Source organism: Punica granatum, chromosome 7 (genome assembly GCF_007655135.1).
Source record: "Punica granatum isolate Tunisia-2019 chromosome 7, ASM765513v2, whole genome shotgun sequence".
Classification (NCBI taxonomy): Eukaryota; Viridiplantae; Streptophyta; class Magnoliopsida; order Myrtales; family Lythraceae; genus Punica; species Punica granatum.
This window is the reverse complement of record NC_045133.1, coordinates 19,430,963-19,446,210: the sequence shown is the minus strand read 5'-3', so window position 1 is coordinate 19,446,210 and position 15,248 is coordinate 19,430,963. Positions and strand designations below refer to the sequence as shown.

Here is a 15,248-nt window from a genome sequence, read left to right as displayed (position 1 = left end):
AAATGTTGTTAATGTAAAGTAATGAGTTGTAACATCGGGTTTACTCATAAAAATGAGAAGATTCGTAATAGATAGCATATTTTCATGTTGGTCCGGATAACCCTAGACTCCCTGATGAAAAAAAAAAGTACTTGTCAAGGGTTGGTTTTTCCATCTAATTTGGTTTCGGTTCTCGAGATGGGTCTTGAAACTCATGACCTCACGAAGGGTTGGTTTGAGAGTGTTGTTGCTGAAATAAAAGTATTGAAATATAATTGCTGAAAAATAAGTGTTGATTTTAGAATAAGCAAAAGCCGATAATAATTTAAAATTACTGAAATTAAAATTAATATTTAAAATAGAGAATGAGTAAAATAAGTTTTTAGAAGCACTTATCAATCTGCTAGAGAGAATTACGTTTCCAACAGTAGAAATTAGTCAAACTATGGTTTTAAAAGTATTCACCAAATACTGCTTCCACTTAAAACTCAACAAAATAAGCATTTATTCAACCGTCGTCGCACTTCCAAACGAAGTTGAAGTCGGTTCCCCAAAGTTTTAGCAAAAGCCCGACCCTCGTAATCACCCTTAACCATTCCCAGCACTCTGTTTCTATTTTCTCCTTTCAAATTCCCTTCTAATTAAATATGTGCTTTTTTACCACTGCAAAGATAAGTTCACATTATAAACGAACATGTATTCAATGCACATTACAAATTGAAACCATCAGAAAACCACACTCAAACTGGAAAATTGGAAATGATATATATATATATATATAATTTCATTTTCTTAATAAATCACACGATTTAATACAAGCCGTGCGTATTATGGATCAATATTTAGTATACATGTATGAGAAAAGGGCGAATTTACGGGGGCAGCGGATAGCGGTCTCTCTCTTTTGTACTAAAATTTTTTTATATATCCTAACAATTATATTATTATTTTTTATGTAATTGTCATATTTTGTTCCCTTAACTTTACAAATTTACTTTTCCTTTGCATTCTCCTTAATTTTACCTCTTTAGATTAAGTTTTTAGATCTGCCCTTGTAATGAGAATAATTAAATTGCTAATTTCATTTCCTCGATGTCAAAGGTATTTGAAAGCTTTCCTACAAAAGATCATGAAGAAAAAATTAAATTCATGTCACGTTTCCACTCATCCCATGACACGCTATCATCTCCTAAGATTTAACAAACATGGGAGAGTTTAGGGAAGTGAGCTATTTTAAGGTTTCTTTTAACACCATACAATGAAAAAAAAAAAAGAAGAAGGGGAATTCCCCGTATGTGTACTAAAATATTCTTGACCAATCAAAAGTAAAATTAGTGGGGGCTAATTAAATATTAGGGTTTAGGGTTTCCAAGAATTTCATCTTTCCAGAATCCGTGGGCTGAAAGCTGTTTAGGGTTTGTTCAATGGGGCCAATCGAAACTCCAGCTTTATTCACAAATCACAAATATGTCAGGTTATATATTTTTTAATTAGAGATAGGGACATCCACATGGAAGATAAATGCGAAACCTACGCGGTTATGATAGTGATTCTTTGGATTATAAATTAATTAATGAGCAAATACATAGAACATTTTCACATAAAAATACATCGATCTGTTGTAATTACAGAAATGAAAAGATAGCAATTTTTTTTATAAGTCGGTTCGGTATGTAAGTCGATCATGATTTCACTGTAGAATGATTTTCGACTTAACTTGTTTCACCTTTTCTTCTTCTTCATTTTTATAATTAGTCATTCGGAATTAGAATTAAGTTGTTTTTAATGCAATTATTGGAAAATGGGTATCAAGAGACGAATCCCCATATCACTAATCCGTGTAGAGATAGCACAATCTTCGTGGTTAAATAAATTATTATTTGTTTCTTGAGCAAAGAAAATATTGAGAATTATGTCTTGAATTTTGACTCGATTTTGTTTCAATTTTGTAGAATTGAATCTCTAACTTTTAGTTATGTAATTTCTTGAGAATATCGTATTTTGGGATATTATTGATAGAGATTATAAGGAATACTACGTTGAGAGAGAATCGGGGTATATATATATCTATCGAGAGTTTTGATGTAAAATGTGGGAGAGCGTTTAGAGAGTGAGAGTATCCATGAGATGAGATATCTTTTCGAGAGTTAGGGTTCCTCATTTGTAGTCAGCCATTGTGCCTATGAGGGACGCACTCGTATTGTACTCCACTCCATTATTCTTTCTCAATAAAAAGTCACCGTCGAGCCTCCTTTGCCCGTGGATGTTTCCTTTAAACATTTTCATCACATTTGAGGGTTTACAACATATATCTTATGTGCAATTTCTTCTTACTTTCGCATTATGTTCATCGATCATTGAGTGGATTCGCAACAGAAAATTATTATTATCTTTTTTACGAGACAAAAGAACACATGAAAAGAGAGCTCTTATCCAATGGGCATCCACTTTCTAGGGTTTGGGCGTGGCAATCATCCCAACATTTGACGGCAACAATTCCAATATCTATGTATATTTTATGGTTGATCATATATTAATTCTCAATTGATTGATTATGGTACAATCTTCGTAGGATGACACAAAAGATGTTCAATACTTTAATAATGGCAATGTCCCAATAGTTAATTATTCTTGCCTTTGCTAGCTGTAACTTTATCTGTTCGGGAAAAGCAAGAAAAAAACCGAAATTATAAAAATAACGAAACTCGAATGAAATAGAGACATCTTACTGTCGAGATTGCGGGTCTTCGTTTTCGACAGCGTACGTAGCTCATCACATCCACTTATCGTCTTCCCTATCTCTTTATCCCTTTTTACTGAAAATAAGTAGAAGGAAATGGCTGCATATGGAATTAGGAACAAGGTTATTGGTGGAGGTCCTAAAGCCAAATAAATGGATAAATAAATAAAAGAAAAAAATATATAGGTATGCAAATAAATAAAATAACCGAGGAATCTCATCATCATATTCACAATTTACGGACCAAATTTGTAGCAGCCACTAGATTATTGGTCAATTAAGTTTTTTTTTTCTTTTTTTGGTTTCCCTAGTTCTCCAATAGCAAAAAGTCCTGTTTAGCTGCTTATAAGTAATTTTATTTTGGTCGAATGCCACTTTCTTTTGATCACATTGTGATGTTTTGCATCATTAAACCACTTGCTGGTAATTTTATTATAATCTAATATATAGCAAGCTTTTACAAAAAAAAAAAGAATTAGTTTTCTTTCTAGTAAATTTAAACACAAAACTGAAATGGGGGCAAATACAAATCTAAAATATAATGGTAAAAAAGTTGATACACGTTAATTTGGCTGTTCAAAGCTAGAGCTTCCGAGAATTAATACGACACGTACATTCCTTTATTTTTTTTGGTCATACGTATAACTGGCTTTTGACTATTCCATTACCCTTAATTCAATTATTCACTAATGAATTATTATAATTAATTGTCTTGAAAATGTAATCGATTTTACCACGTGAAAAAATGTTTTTATAATTCAATGTAGTAATATATATAAGTTATTAATTTATATTAGTAATCACATCATATGTAGAAAACAAGTGCTTTTGTTGATCCCAATGGGTTTGACCTAATGGTTAAAAAGGAGCTCATATAATCACTCGATCCCGGGTTCTAATTGGGCAAAGTCGGCTCAGACAGTACCCCTGGGTCAGCCAAAAAAAAAAGTTTGGTTTTTCCATTACATGTTATTTTCATTCTTACAATTAACTGGATTTCTGGCAAGTACAATTTTTTCTATCCACCAAAGGAAGTCTCGATTAAGAAAAAGTTAAGCAGACTGATATATAGCAGAGATCATAGGATCTCTCGATAAGTACAAATATTTGTTGGTGAAATTTATTTTTAAAAAAAAAAGGCAAGAAGCTAATGGCTTATTACAAGTTATTTCTAATATTTAAGATGTAGCTACTTTCCTAAAACAAACTATGTACAAAAAATAATACAGGATGACTGCAGTTAATCATGAAAGTGTATTACTAAATACATTATATATCAGAATTTTATACTTCAAAGCTATTCAATTCTTGGAAAAAAAAAAGCAATTAAATGAACAAAAACATAAAATCTAAAAATGTACTCCGACCAATCTTGGGGAAGATTTGCTCTCAACATTTTCCTATCAAAATTAATATAGTTTGATCGACGAAGGCTTAGCATTGTGTGGCACACGCTTTCGCCTGATAATAAAAAACTTCCAGATTCGACACTCGTTGTGAGATTATCTGCGTCCCTTTATTAGTTATTAGAATTTTTATTTCATTGTATTAGCTCATGAACCTCTCTTGTAATTAAAAGAAAATAAGAATTTAACATATTTTGATAATTTTTTCAAGTTATGATATCATTTCAAAGTTAATTATCGACTTTAATTATGAGAGCTGTAAAAAGTATTTTAGAAAAAAAAACTCATATTATATGTAGGTATATATATATATGTAAAACCATGTCAGCACTTTTTTGCATAAAAAATTATTTATGTATTAAAAATAAAGCACAAACAACACACAAGTTGAGCCTTTTACTCGATAAGATAACATGACATCATATAATACAATATTGGAGCAAAAAAGCTGAGACATATTATATTATCTCGTTGTTATCGCCACTAAATTAAATAGAAGAGTGGGATCAAAACATGCTTATTAATTTGCTAAATGAGTGTACTGATTTGGATTTTCCAGTAAGAAAAGTAATCTTTGGGGTTGTGCGGTTCCCTTGTTTGATCAGACAAACAACTTCACTTTCCTCGAGTCTTTATTCTTCTCAGCAAAAAAAGGATGGAGCATAAATCATATGCAATCTTATTTACGAATCTCATCATTGCACATAGCATTTGGGATGTAGACTTTACAGGAAAGTATATATGCGTGTATATACATATAGGTGTGTGTGAGTCTGTGATTACTCGTCATCACCATGATGTATGATGAAATTTTCTGAGAGAAAAAAGTTTAGATGGTAAAAACCTAATTAGCCGTACTAATGATGTGACGAGAAAGAACGAATAAAAGATCAAATATATGATTCATTTCTCATATTTATAAACCTAATCATTGATTTATTACAATTTTATTGATTTTTCATCCTCGACGAGGGAGAATGACTAATTCAGAAAGGAGGTGCAGAGGCGACATACACCCTCGCTTGTAATTAAGAAATTCTATGTTCATGTGCCCTTTATTTAGCTTTTATTTCCATTTTCTAATTATATCAAGTCTACGAATTTCTTTTGTAACCGAAATTAAAAGAAAGAATTACTGAAAAATTTATTTACTTTTTAAATTTGATTGATTTATGGCCTTAAAAGTAATTCACATCTTTTTTGCTCCTTTTCTTATGCCAAACTATACGATAAGCATATGCTCTCCTTAGTAATCCACCTGTGGGATCATGGGTGTACGTGAGCTTTTCAGATTTTATGTTATTCAATTAGTTACTAAAACTAGTTTAATCAAAAACACCATATTAGTTTTTTTTATAGTTATATATATTAGTTATATATTAATCTCACTAAGTACGCAATACCGGCAATACTTGCTCGACTAGGACAACATTTTCAGGCCGCTTGAGCGCGTGAAGGATTAGGAACAATGAGATTAACTAATGATGCAATAACTTATGATCAGCAACATGAGAGCCCGAACATTATATAGCGGGGGCGACAATGTTGTCATCACTACTGTCCACTATATTATTCAGCAAAAACTTATAATCAACAATTGCCAAAACTATGTAAATATTAGCTCTCTACGGTTCCCGCTACTATTTGTTACCCAAAACTAGACTAGAATGGGAAACTTGCATTTCTACTGTAAATAAACATAGCTAAGCACCCGTAATTAAATTGTGATAATAGAGCATATCAGCATCATTGTACACAGTCGATTAGAGCCATTGGTAAAAATGTCGCGAATTTGAATCATATGCACTGTTATTTGAATGATCATATGAGTTTTGTCTTATTATCTCTCAATAAGATTTGAATAGGAGATCTCAAGGAAATGAGCAAGTCGACTTGCCATAAGAGCCAACCCGTTATATAGTTAGTTATAACTATGAAAAAGTTTGGAGAGTAAACTTAGCTTGTCACATGTAAAATAAGGAGGGTACCTTTTTTTTTTTTGGCCAGAAATAAGGAAGTGATGATTAGAAAGTGCATCATACAAGAAAATCTTAGGTGGGTGAATCTAAGTTAAAATGTGCTACGAGAAAACCCCAATAGGTTTTATATTAAACACATTTAATTAATTGATAAATATTCAGTGTGAAATTTGGTATCTGAAAGTTCAATTGGACTCCAACTAATCTAGTTGAGCCTGGTCCACCCACTAAGGGTTAAAGCTCACCTAACGTGAATTTTCTGCATTCATAAGGACTTGAATCTGATACCTTATTTAAGCGGAACAAGCGTCGAACTATTAGAACCAACCCTTGTTGGTGGTTTATATTTTGTATTACTTAATTTGTAGCATGGTGTTATTAACTCTTTCTTATTGCATCGAGGATTATTTGGGAATTTCTCTACTAATTCGTTCGTTTGATGAAATATAACGTAAGTCTCAATGCACGGTCTTTTTTTGTTTTCATTTTCAGAAACTAGATAATCTGAACTTTGCAATTTTCCAATTGTAAATGAGAGTCATGAATCTGATAAACAAAAAGGGAAATGAGATATATTAAAAGGGTTCAAAAATTATTCATTGAGGAAAATCTAATCTAAAATCAATGGGCCTCGACTAATCGAGTAAGAGTCGAGTTAATTCATAAAGGGATAAAACTCTCCCAACGTGGATTTTCTTATTTATAAGATTCGAACCCAAAACATTATTTAAGGAGAACAAACGCCGAACTATTTGAACTAATTCAAGTCGGTTAAAACCTTCCTTTTTAATCCCCCTCTCTCTACACCAAAATGAAAGGCTTTTTTTTTTCCGATTACAAAAGACGCATTAGACCTAGTATAACGAAAGTGAAATCCAAAATAACCAATAAATGAGCATATAATTTACTAAGTATCAAACCTATGATCTCTTAGTAACAGGCGAGTGCATTATCCGCACCCACTTTTGATAAAATCAAAAGCCTTTTCCTTTCTTAATTCCTAGGTTTCTTGCAAATGGCCCAACTCCAACTCCCACTGCCGCTCTCAGTCTCTGCTCCTCCTCCTCTTCTTCCATCCTCCTCCTTCCCCTGGCTTTGACTCTTCTCCTGGTATGTTATGTCTCTTCTTCTGCACTTCCCTGTCTCCTTGCATTCATCCAATGGAGTTCTATGGATTCCACCTTTGTTGAACCCTTCTGTCTCCAGAATTTATTTCCGGTCTCTGTTTCCTTTCTGTCTGTTTCTTGTCTCTGTTCCTGTCTCCATCACATGTTGTGTTCTTGTTTGTTATGTCTCTGTATTTGAAATCTATATGCAACCATGTAAAGTACAGTCAATATTCATATAAGAAAAATTAACGTCAAGGGCAGTTATGAGTTTACGTTTATGGATGTGCAGCATTCGATAAATTCCATTTTGCTCCCTTTGTTTAACTACCGCAGAACATTCCAAGAGTTTACGGTTGGCCCCATTGGATGCCGAAAGAGGAGGAGTTAGAGTGTGAAGAAGAGCCTGGGACTATGTTCCGGGACGACGACCCCGACAAAAGCATTAAGAAACATGTTATCCTGTCAATCGGTTCTCATGATTCAACTGACCAGGACACGGATAAAAAACCTAAGGATGCAGATTACTCAGTGCTCACGCCTCCGCTCAGCCACGAAATAGAGGTTTCGATACTGGCTCGGGTCCCCCGGTCGGAGTACTGGAGGATCTCGACTGTGAACAAGCGGTTTCTGTCCCTTCTGAGGAGCGGGGAGATCTACAGTCTAAGGAGGGACATCGGGGTCAGGGAGCCATCTGTATTTGTGCTGGCGAGCGGGGAGAGCAGCTGGTGGGCGTTTGATCGGCGGTTCAGGTCCTGCCACAAGCTCCCAATCTTGCCCTCGGACTGGAGCTTCGTCTTGGGGGACAAGGAGACCCTATCCGCCGGGACTCATTTGATCGTCTCAGGGAAGGAGATGGACGGGCTAGTCATCTGGAGGTACAGTTGCCCTGCCTGATTGCTCCCTGGTACTTTATTTTTTCGAATGTCGAAATAATGTCCTCGACAGGTACGAGTTGGCCGAGAACAGGTGGTTCAAAGGTCCTTTGATGAACAACCCGAGATGCCTGTTTGCCTCCGCCACTTGTGGAAACTACGCATTTGTGGCGGGTGGGATCAGAGCAGATGGGAAACGGGAGGTGCTGAAAACTGCTGAAAGATATGACCCCGAAAGCAAGTCATGGGATCGCCTCCCAAGCATGATCAAGAAGAGGCAGTACTGCTCTGGCTGCTACATGGACAAGAAATTCTTTGTGATCGGGGGAAAGAATGAGGAGGATCAGGCCCTGACCTGCGGGGAAATGTTCGACGAGAGCAGGAACAAGTGGGACCTCATCCCTGACATGCTGAAGGGCTCGCCCATCCCGACCTATCACTCGCCGCCACTCATTGCTGTCGTGAACGACAACCTCTACACCCTTGAGACGTCCTCCAATGAGGTTCGGGTTTATATGAAGGAGAGCAACTCGTGGAGGACCCTGGGACCGGTGCCTATCAGGGCAGACTCCAATAAGGGTTGGGGGGTGGCCTTCAAGTCCCTGGGGAATGAGCTGCTTATCATTGGGGCATCCTCGATTTCCTATACAGGGCATGGGATGAGTATATTTACTTGCTTACCGGACCTGAACGCGGTGCAACTGCACTGGCGGCCCCTCGAGTCTTCCATGAACCGCCGGTCGAGTCACTTCATCCGGAACTGCTGTGTTATGATTGCTTGACAGAGTTTATCAACTGATGTGAGTAAACCCAGAATAAGAGGCTCCGTCCTCATATGATGAACGGATAGGAAAGCTTTGATATATGGTTTAAGTGCGATTCCAGTAGATATGTGCTGAATTAATTGTTACTTCTTGGTGTGTAACTGATATATATCCTCGAACTTACGAGTTATCTTTTATAATCATTCTTCCATGTTGGTCCATGTTCGGAGACCAGGTCTAATGTTTGCAGTGAAATGTGAAAATGGTTGGATGAATTCAATTATCTGATCTCTGTTTGAAAGAGAATCCATTTTGCTAGTGCCTCAATCCATTAGTATCGAACCGAATCGAGAGAATTAGCAGGTCTTCATGATGGTTTCAGCTCTCTCGTGGAAGGGGCAACGATTTCTGAAGTAAATGAACAAAGCCATAAAAGAGTTTATCAGCTCTGGCAAGCTTATTCTGACCCCGATCACAATATAAACTTCTCATAACTGCCAGCAAGTATGAAATGCTACACGCGATCAGGTAAACACAAGAAAATATATTCAATTAAATTGACAGCAACATTCATACCATGAAGGTCTATTTGTCATCCATTTTCGCCTTATCTTTTTCCCTAAAACTTCGTTACTAACACCTAATACAAGGAGAAAGTCTTATATGCAATGAGTACACCATACGGTAATGTCACAAGCCAGTACGAGGTTACACGAACATGTCATTGGTTAATGTCTACTTTCCAACTGATAAACTGGAATTGTTTTCCAGTTGTCATGGAATTGGAGGAAACTTCTGAAACTAAGACCATTAATGAAGCCTTTGATCAAATATAAAATTGGCATTAGTATCTTTGTTTCCTTTCGGCATGACCATTGGTTGTCTATAGGTGCACTTGCTGAATATTGCAGTGGAGGGAAAGGGATGGTTTACTTTCCAACAGTTAGGGACTCAGATTCTGTCACCAGGGTATACAAAAACAAGTGGGTGTGGCCCAGAAGTTCTGATCCTCAAGCTGCAGAGATAAGGAACTTGGTTGCAGAGGTCCCAATTTGCTGAATCTGACTCTGTGGTATGGCTTCCAAGCAAACCTGGAACTTCCACTACTTCAAGTGCATGGAACTGTCAAAGGGAGACCAGACCAAAAGTGCAATGGAGAAAGGTTGTCTGGTTTCGGGGGCATTTGCCAAAAGCTTCTATTATCTCTTGGCTTGCCATCCTTAATAAGATGAATACAAAAAAACAAATTTAAAAAATGGGGACTCATTCTTCAATCTTCTGAGTGTGAGCAGAGTGACTCGGGGAATTTGGACGAGTCTGCAATCCAGAGCTGGTATTACTGATTTAACAACAGATTGGGATTCTGCTCTTGCTTGGATTATGGGGATCGAGGGTAGATCTTTTGGATGCAACTGCGTCAAGACTTTTATGGACCATCTACATTTATGTAGTTTGGTCTGAGAGGAACAGGAGGATTTTCCCAAAGAAATCTTTGACCGTGGCTGTTCTCATGGGAACAATCATCCAAAGTATCAAGTTAAAAACTCTGTCTATTCGGAGAGTTTCCCTTAAGCTTTCTTCTTCTATAGTTGCAGGCTCTTTAGGCTTAAGGATGGAATGATTATGTCAGAACTAAAGAGTCTATATTTGTGTGTGATAGTTAGCTCGACGTTTGTATGTGGGTGAACGAGTGTATACTTTTTTGTTGTTAATTAAATTTACCACTTATCCCCCCAAAAAAAAAAATTTGGAAGGTGAGAATTAACATACTTCTGAAGCCACCACAGGACGTTGCCTTTGCTTAAGTCAAATATGATGTGCTCGAGCCTTCGAGAACTAAGTCGGAACAACTCAAGCACCAGCTATGGCAGCACCGAGACTCGATGATATTAGCCAAATCCACCGCTTAAGATTAGAGTAGAGCAGAGCTAACGACGAGGATCTAAAGAAAAGGAAACAGGCTCTCAATTATAGAAGGACCTCTTAACTGGACCATCATCAATCTGAAACAAACCTCTGGAGTATCATAATCTATATGTGACACATATAAGTTGGAGAATACACTTGGTGTATATGAAAAACCAAATTAATGAACCTAAGGGGTTTGATTTAGGGGTCGTCTGAATAATCTTCCACATTCTCTATTCAAGTTCGAATTCTCTTGGAGTCACTTGTACGGATTTCCGAACGAGAATATCAAATATCTTTCTCCTTTATTTACTTTTTACAATCACACATATCTATTAAATTTGGATATTTAATGTTGCGTTTGGTTTCAAAGTAGGATTTTAAAATTAAATTTTAATTTTAAAAAAGAGTCGTATAAATGGGGTGCACTCTTTGATTTTATATGAGTTATTTTGTTTTGTTGTAGAAAAAGAGTGGTATAAAGGGGACCCACCCTTTGACTTTGTATAAATTATTTTATTTTATTGTGGGTAGAATTAAGTTAAAGTAGGATTTTAAAATCCTACTTTAAAACCAAACAAGTCATAAAAGTCAAGGTGGAATCACCTACCACCTCGGTCTCTGTCGAGGTCAGTCTCAAGAATCTTCGCCATAGATCCAACAAGATGGTAAAGAGTTATCAGCTATGCAATCATCTTCTTCGTCTCACGTAGCATTAACGCATATATCATATTTTCTAAAAATACTCATAATTCGTCTCCTTGTTACGATTTCTTTGTGATCCTCTATCGCCATTACACTGCGGAAAGTGGTAAATGCTAGCAAAAATTTCGGATACTACGAGATGTCACATGGAAATCTTCGACGTTCACATGTTGGGACGCGGGGGCATTATTGCGCTAAAATTGAAAATTCGGGCACATTTTGGGGAAGTTATAAAATACAGGGACCGATATGGTAGTAACCTAAAAATGAAGGCGTACAATGAAATTTCTGCACGGAAAAGAAAAAGGAGCCAACTTGCCAAAGCGTTCGCCTTTCATCTCGACCTTCATCAGTGAGAAGGTGTCACTCTGCCATTACTGTCAAAGCTCTGTTCCTTCCTTCTCCTATTTGCCCTAATCGACCGGAAGTGTGAGCTCGAGTCGGAATTCGCTAATGCAAATACCTCTCGTCCCGCTTCAAATTTAGCTCTGTTTCTCCCGATTTCTCCATCTCCGTGCGTTGGTATTGGGCATTGAAACCCTAAAGTTCAAAGCTTTCTTCTTCCTGGATCGGGAACAGTGGACGCGGATCGTTGCACTAGTGGCCTGGTAACTAGCTCTTGGCATCTAAGTTTGCGGCAGCGCCGGTTTCTTGTGGTTTTAGGGTTTTGCTTGTTGTTGCTGAGCTGAAAGATTCATGGAAGGAACCTCCTTTCCAGCAGTACGATGATTAAATCATGAGATTCTTCTACGCTTTAGAGCGGTTGAGTTGTTTCTGCTGTTGGAATCGAGTTTAATTGCTATGTGAGGAACTTTGTGGCTGCATTTAGAGGCGATCCAGGGTTCCGGTCTTCGCTTGCTGTTGCTCAGTTTAGGGTTCTTCCTCACTTGGCAGCTCAGCTGGACGTTTGCAGCAGTAGGGCGTTTGTTGTTATCACTATATCTTGGTGGATTTGAGAGTTATTTCAGGGTTTGGGGTGTCTAAGTTTCCGGTGCTAATCAGGAATTAAGTGCAGGTGCTAATTGCTGATTGTTAGGTGGAGAGGCTTGCCTATTTAGAAGCAGTCTAGGATTTCCTGCTGATTTTGGAGAAACAATTCGGGTTCCAATGTCTGCGAATAATAACAACACTAATAACGGCAACCCACCGAGAAGCCTTGGGGCTACGGTGTCGCCTTTCGGGAATGTGGGGATAGTGAATTCATCTATGCCTCAGAACCCTGCATTCGCTCAGGCACAGCAAATGCAGGGCAATGCAGCCGGGTTTCAGACCCAGTTCCAGCTATCGCAGCAAGCCCAAGCGCAAGCCCTTGCTCAGGCTCAGTCCAAAGCTCAGGCCCACATTCAAGCTCAAGTCGCCGCCCAGATCCAGGCCCAATTCCAATCTGCTGCTGGTGGCAGTGGGATTGGGAACTTAGGCTCGTCTTCCCCCGGCGGCAGTGCCATTGCAAAGCGGCCACTCATGAAGCCCCCTGTCCGTCCTCCGGCAAACCCCATGGCCACTGCCGCTACCATGATGTCTCCACTGAAGCAAATGGAGCTGGCTTCCGCTGCTGCTGCGCGAAAGAAGAAGCAGAAGCTCCCGGAGAAACAGCTTCAGGAGAGGGTTGCTGCGATTCTCCCGGAGTCTGCTCTCTACACCCAGCTCCTCGAGTTCGAGGCCCGAACCGATGCTGCCTTAGGAAGGAAGAAGGTTGACATACAGGAGGCACTTAAGAACCCTCCTACGATCCAGAAAACTCTTCGTATATATGTCTTCAATACTTTTGCTAATCAGGTCAGGGCGATCCCTCAGAAGCCTAATGCGGAGCCCCCAACCTGGACCCTTAAGATAATCGGGAGGATCTTGGAAGATGGGGTTGATCCCGATCAGCCCGGAGCAGCTCAGAAGCAGCCCAATCCCTTGTACCCAAAGTTCTCTTCTTTCTTCAAGAGGGTGAGCATTTCATTGGACCAAAGACTGTATCCTGAGAATCCAATCATTCTTTGGGAGAGCGCCAGGTCACCTGCTGCTCATGAGGGGTTCGAGGTGAAGCGTAAAGGAGATAAGGAGTTCACTGCTACTATACGCTTAGAGTTGAACTACTCGCCGGAGAAGTACAAGCTCTCACCTATGTTGACAGAACTTCTTGGTATTGAGGTCGACACTCGCCCAAGGATTATTGCTGCGATCTGGCACTACGTGAAGGCCAGAAAGCTGCAGAACCCAAATGACCCAACCTACTTCAACTGCGACCCGCCTCTTATGAGAGTGTTTGGGGAGGAGAAGATGAAGTTCACCATGGTTTCTCAGAAGATATCACAGCATTTATCTTTCCCTCAGCCCATTCACTTGGAACATAAGATCAAACTCTCGGGGACCAGCCCAGCGGGAACTGCATGCTACGATGTACTGGTGGATGTGCCATTCCCGATTCAGAGGGAACTCTCCACACTTTTGGCGAATGTGGAGAAGAACAAAGAGATCGATGCTTGCGATGAAGCCATATATGCTGCTATAAGAAAGATTCATGAGCACCGTAAAAGAAGGGCTTTCTTCCTTGGGTTCAGTCAGTCACCAGCTGAATTCATTAATGCATTGATTGAATCTCAGAACAAAGATCTGAAGCTTGTTACTGGAGAAGGAAGCCGAAATGCTGAAAAGGAAAGGCGATCAGATTTCTTTGGTCAGCCATGGTAAGAATATTTGTTCTACTATTTAATGCAACTCGCTTCTGATAGCGGCATAAAATGCATGAGTATGATGTCAGTATTGATCTGCTTCTATACACTGAAGCTCTTCAATAATGTGAGATCTTAATGTTCTAAAACTGCTCATTCTTTATAAGGAATGTGGAGGATTGATTGTAATTATGATGATTTAACAGGGTTGAAGATGCTGTTATTCGATACTTGAATAGAAAGCCGGTAACGGGAAGTGATGCACCTCCAAGCACATGAGCATGGGATCTGCGAGCTCTGCATGGACCTCTATGTGGGTCAGTCGCTGACTGTACCTGATGGGAGAATGACTTCGCTGATCGTGGTTAAATTCTGGTATCTCAAGTGTGTGGAATCATGACTTATAAATTTTACTTTTCTCCCGGTGCTGAGGTTGAACTGAACTTCTCGGATGTAGAACTATGTATTAGAATAGAAATGCTGATGTACATAGTTTTTGTTGTTGTCTTATCCTATTTCATCGTGCTGCAACATAAAAGATTACTGATATGTTGGTCGGTTATTGTAGTACTGATGATGTACTCTAATCAGCTAGGTTGTTAGTGACATTTAGCTTGGTCATTCTACTTGTTTCAACTTTCGGAGAGTATGTGTTTACATCATAATCTTTTTCTCTTGGAATATTGTTACTAGAATCACGCTCTCTGCATTTTCTTTTACGTTCTCTATTCATTTAGTACACGCTTTTTTTTCTGGAGTAATTAATGGTTTTCGTAACCCGAACTTACGGGAAACCCACACAATGTCTCGACAAAGGCATCTGTGCTGCAAAAACAAAGATGATGTTGCTAGTCCTTTGCTGAGTTTGATTGCACCTCCAATGTATCACTTGAAGCAATTCCCTCGTCAAACTATTTGTTTGGTAATATTGTGGGTTGGCGCCTGCAATCGCGATAGATCGTCTCCTACCAAATGCAACTGTAAACCTATAGTTTGATAATATTGTGGGTTCAAGAAATGTTAGCGCATGCAATCGCGATAGATTGTCTTGTACCGAATGCTACTTTAAACACTTTAAATCCGCAGTCCAGACACTTTGAAATAGCAATCTGGAGTTCGTGAGCTC

At 38.5% G+C, this 15,248-nt stretch overlaps 2 protein-coding genes across 3 annotated transcripts; both read left to right on the top strand.

Annotated features, from left to right (window-relative positions):
- The first annotated feature begins 7,055 nt into the window (after positions 1–7,055).
- On the top strand, positions 7,056–9,132 carry LOC116215655 (F-box/kelch-repeat protein At3g27150). Of its 2 annotated transcripts, none has more exons than XM_031551454.1 (3): positions 7,056–7,214; positions 7,547–8,088; positions 8,159–9,132. In XM_031551454.1, exons 2-3 carry the CDS (start codon positions 7,580–7,582, stop codon positions 8,865–8,867), a joined length of 1,218 nt encoding a protein of 405 aa, XP_031407314.1. In that variant the 5' UTR covers positions 7,056–7,214; positions 7,547–7,579; the 3' UTR covers positions 8,868–9,132. The 2 variants fall into 2 exon arrangements, with proteins under 2 accessions (XP_031407314.1, XP_031407313.1); XM_031551453.1 differs by lacking the exon at positions 7,056–7,214 and adding an exon at positions 7,260–7,322.
- A 2,655-nt stretch (positions 9,133–11,787) lies between these two features.
- On the top strand, positions 11,788–14,820 carry LOC116214003 (SWI/SNF complex component SNF12 homolog). The gene is made up of 2 exons (XM_031549208.1): positions 11,788–14,137; positions 14,329–14,820. The coding sequence occupies exons 1-2, from the start codon at positions 12,570–12,572 to the stop codon at positions 14,399–14,401; spliced, it is 1,641 nt and encodes a 546-aa protein (XP_031405068.1). The 5' UTR covers positions 11,788–12,569; the 3' UTR covers positions 14,402–14,820.
- The last annotated feature ends 428 nt before the right edge of the window (positions 14,821–15,248 follow it).

Excerpts from the sequence above, each read along its gene's own strand:
- LOC116215655 (XM_031551453.1), top strand. The coding sequence starts at position 7,275 with ATGGATTCCACCTTTGTTGAACCCTTCTGTCTCCAGAATTTATTTCCG. Across the intron at positions 7,323-7,546 it reads GTCTCCAGAATTTATTTCCG|AACATTCCAAGAGTTTACGG; the intron begins GTCTCTGTTTCC and ends TAACTACCGCAG. Across the intron at positions 8,089-8,158 it reads GACGGGCTAGTCATCTGGAG|GTACGAGTTGGCCGAGAACA; the intron begins GTACAGTTGCCC and ends TGTCCTCGACAG.
- LOC116214003 (XM_031549208.1), top strand. The coding sequence starts at position 12,570 with ATGTCTGCGAATAATAACAACACTAATAACGGCAACCCACCGAGAAGC. Across the intron at positions 14,138-14,328 it reads GATTTCTTTGGTCAGCCATG|GGTTGAAGATGCTGTTATTC; the intron begins GTAAGAATATTT and ends ATGATTTAACAG.